Source organism: Peromyscus eremicus, chromosome 1, assembly GCF_949786415.1.
Source record: "Peromyscus eremicus chromosome 1, PerEre_H2_v1, whole genome shotgun sequence".
Classification (NCBI taxonomy): Eukaryota; Metazoa; Chordata; class Mammalia; order Rodentia; family Cricetidae; genus Peromyscus; species Peromyscus eremicus.
Window position 1 is genome coordinate 48563668 of NC_081416.1, and position 1920 is coordinate 48565587.

General features: G+C 40.1%; 1 protein-coding gene across 1 annotated transcript; it reads left to right on the plus strand.

Moving 5' to 3' along the window:
• Positions 1-301: 301 nt before the first annotated feature.
• Positions 302-1246, plus strand: LOC131897178 (olfactory receptor 5B12-like). Its single transcript, XM_059248077.1, has one exon. It carries the CDS (start codon positions 302-304, stop codon positions 1244-1246), a length of 945 nt encoding a protein of 314 aa, XP_059104060.1.
• The last annotated feature ends 674 nt before the right edge of the window (positions 1247-1920 follow it).

Sequence of the window (1920 nt, forward strand, 5' to 3'; positions counted from 1 at the left end):
GCAATTAATGTGATGTACTTATTAAAAAAAAACTGCCCCACCCCCGGGCTCAATTTAGCCATCTGATACTAGATTGAGATACATCATCCCTTTTAGAACACAGCATGACCTTATTTTACTTAATTTAATTTAAACTTGAATGTTGCTGCCATGACTTGCTTATATCAGAATGCTGGAAAGGAACATTATTTGCACAGCGAGAGAAGGCATGTAGAGGCAAGCAGAGTGGATCACCAGTCTCCCCTCCATCTCTCATTCTGATCTCCTTTCTCTTTGCTGCAGGGAAGCCACATAATCCCCAATGGAGAACAACACAGAGGTGACTGAGTTCGTTCTTGCAGGGTTAACAGATGACCCAAAGCTCCAGATCCCACTCTTCACTGTCTTCCTTCTCATCTATCTCAGCACTGTGCTTGGGAACCTGGGAATGATAGGGTTGATTCTGATGGACTCATGCCTCCACACTCCCATGTACCTTTTCCTCAGTCACCTATCTCTGGTGGACTTTGGTTATTCTTCAGCTGTCACACCCAAAGTAATGGCAGGTCTCCTTTCAACAGATAAACTCATATCCCACAATGCTTGTGGCACCCAATTCTTCTTCTTTGTGGGCTTTATAACTACAGAAAGTTTCCTCCTGGCTGCCATGGCTTATGACCGCTATGCAGCAGTGTGCAAGCCCCTGCATTACACCACCACCATGACTACAAACACATGTGCTGGTCTGACCATAAGCTCCTATGTCTGTGGCTTTCTGAATTCCTCCATTCACACTGGGAACATTTTCAGGCTCTCCTTCTGCAAGTCCAATGTGATAGACCACTTCTTCTGTGATGCCCCTCCTCTCCTGGCCCTCTCATGCTCAGACACCTCTGTCAGTGAGATGGTGATTTTCTTCGTGGTGGGTTGTAATGCTCTTTTCTCTATAGTGGTTATCTTGATCTCCTACCTGTTTATATTAATCACTATTCTGAGGATGCACTCATCTGAAGGACGCCAGAAGGCTTTTTCCACCTGTGCTTCCCACCTCACTGCAGTCTCCATCTTCTATGGGACAGTCATTTTCATGTACCTACAGCCCAGCTCCAGCCACACCATGGGCACTGACAAGATGGCATCTGTGTTCTACACCGTGGTCATCCCTATGCTGAACCCTATGGTCTACAGCCTGAGGAACAAAGAGGTCAAAAGTGCATTCGAAAAAGTTGTGGGGAGTGCAAAATCTTCAGTAACATTCAGATTTTAATTTCACATCAAATCTACAATGAAGAATCTTCACTTTCTAAATATATGGAAAATATTGTCTATCCAGTCTATATAATTATAATTATTAAAATAATTTTCAGCTAGTTGTGAAGTTTAAAATGAAACTACTTTAAAAATAAGCAGACTAGAACCAATGAATTAGAAGCAATCACCCATCAAGAAGGAATAGTAGATTTAGAGATTTCTTTAAATGAATATGGTCACATCCACTATCTCATGCTCATATACATATATACATTCATGTGTGCATGTATGCACTACACACACATCTCTCCTTTTTGGAAACCTATGGGGATACTATTTACCAACTATACAAATGACTATGCCTAGCATCTAGAACATACAAAGATCTAAAAAATAATAATAATGAACACCAAGAAAGTAAATAACCCAACTTAAAATCTGGGCATGGAACTAGACAGAGAATTCTCAAAAGAAGAAACACAATTACCTAAAAGATGTTCTTCTAATGTTCACTTCTGAATCATGAGGAAAGTTCAAATTAACACTACTTTGAGATTTCATCTTACTCCTGTAAGAAAGGCTAAGATAAAAAACAAAAGTAAAAGATAACAAATGCTGACATCAATGAGGGGAAAGGAGAATACTTTTTTGCTGTTGATGGAAGTAAAAACTGTGGAAATCAATATAAAA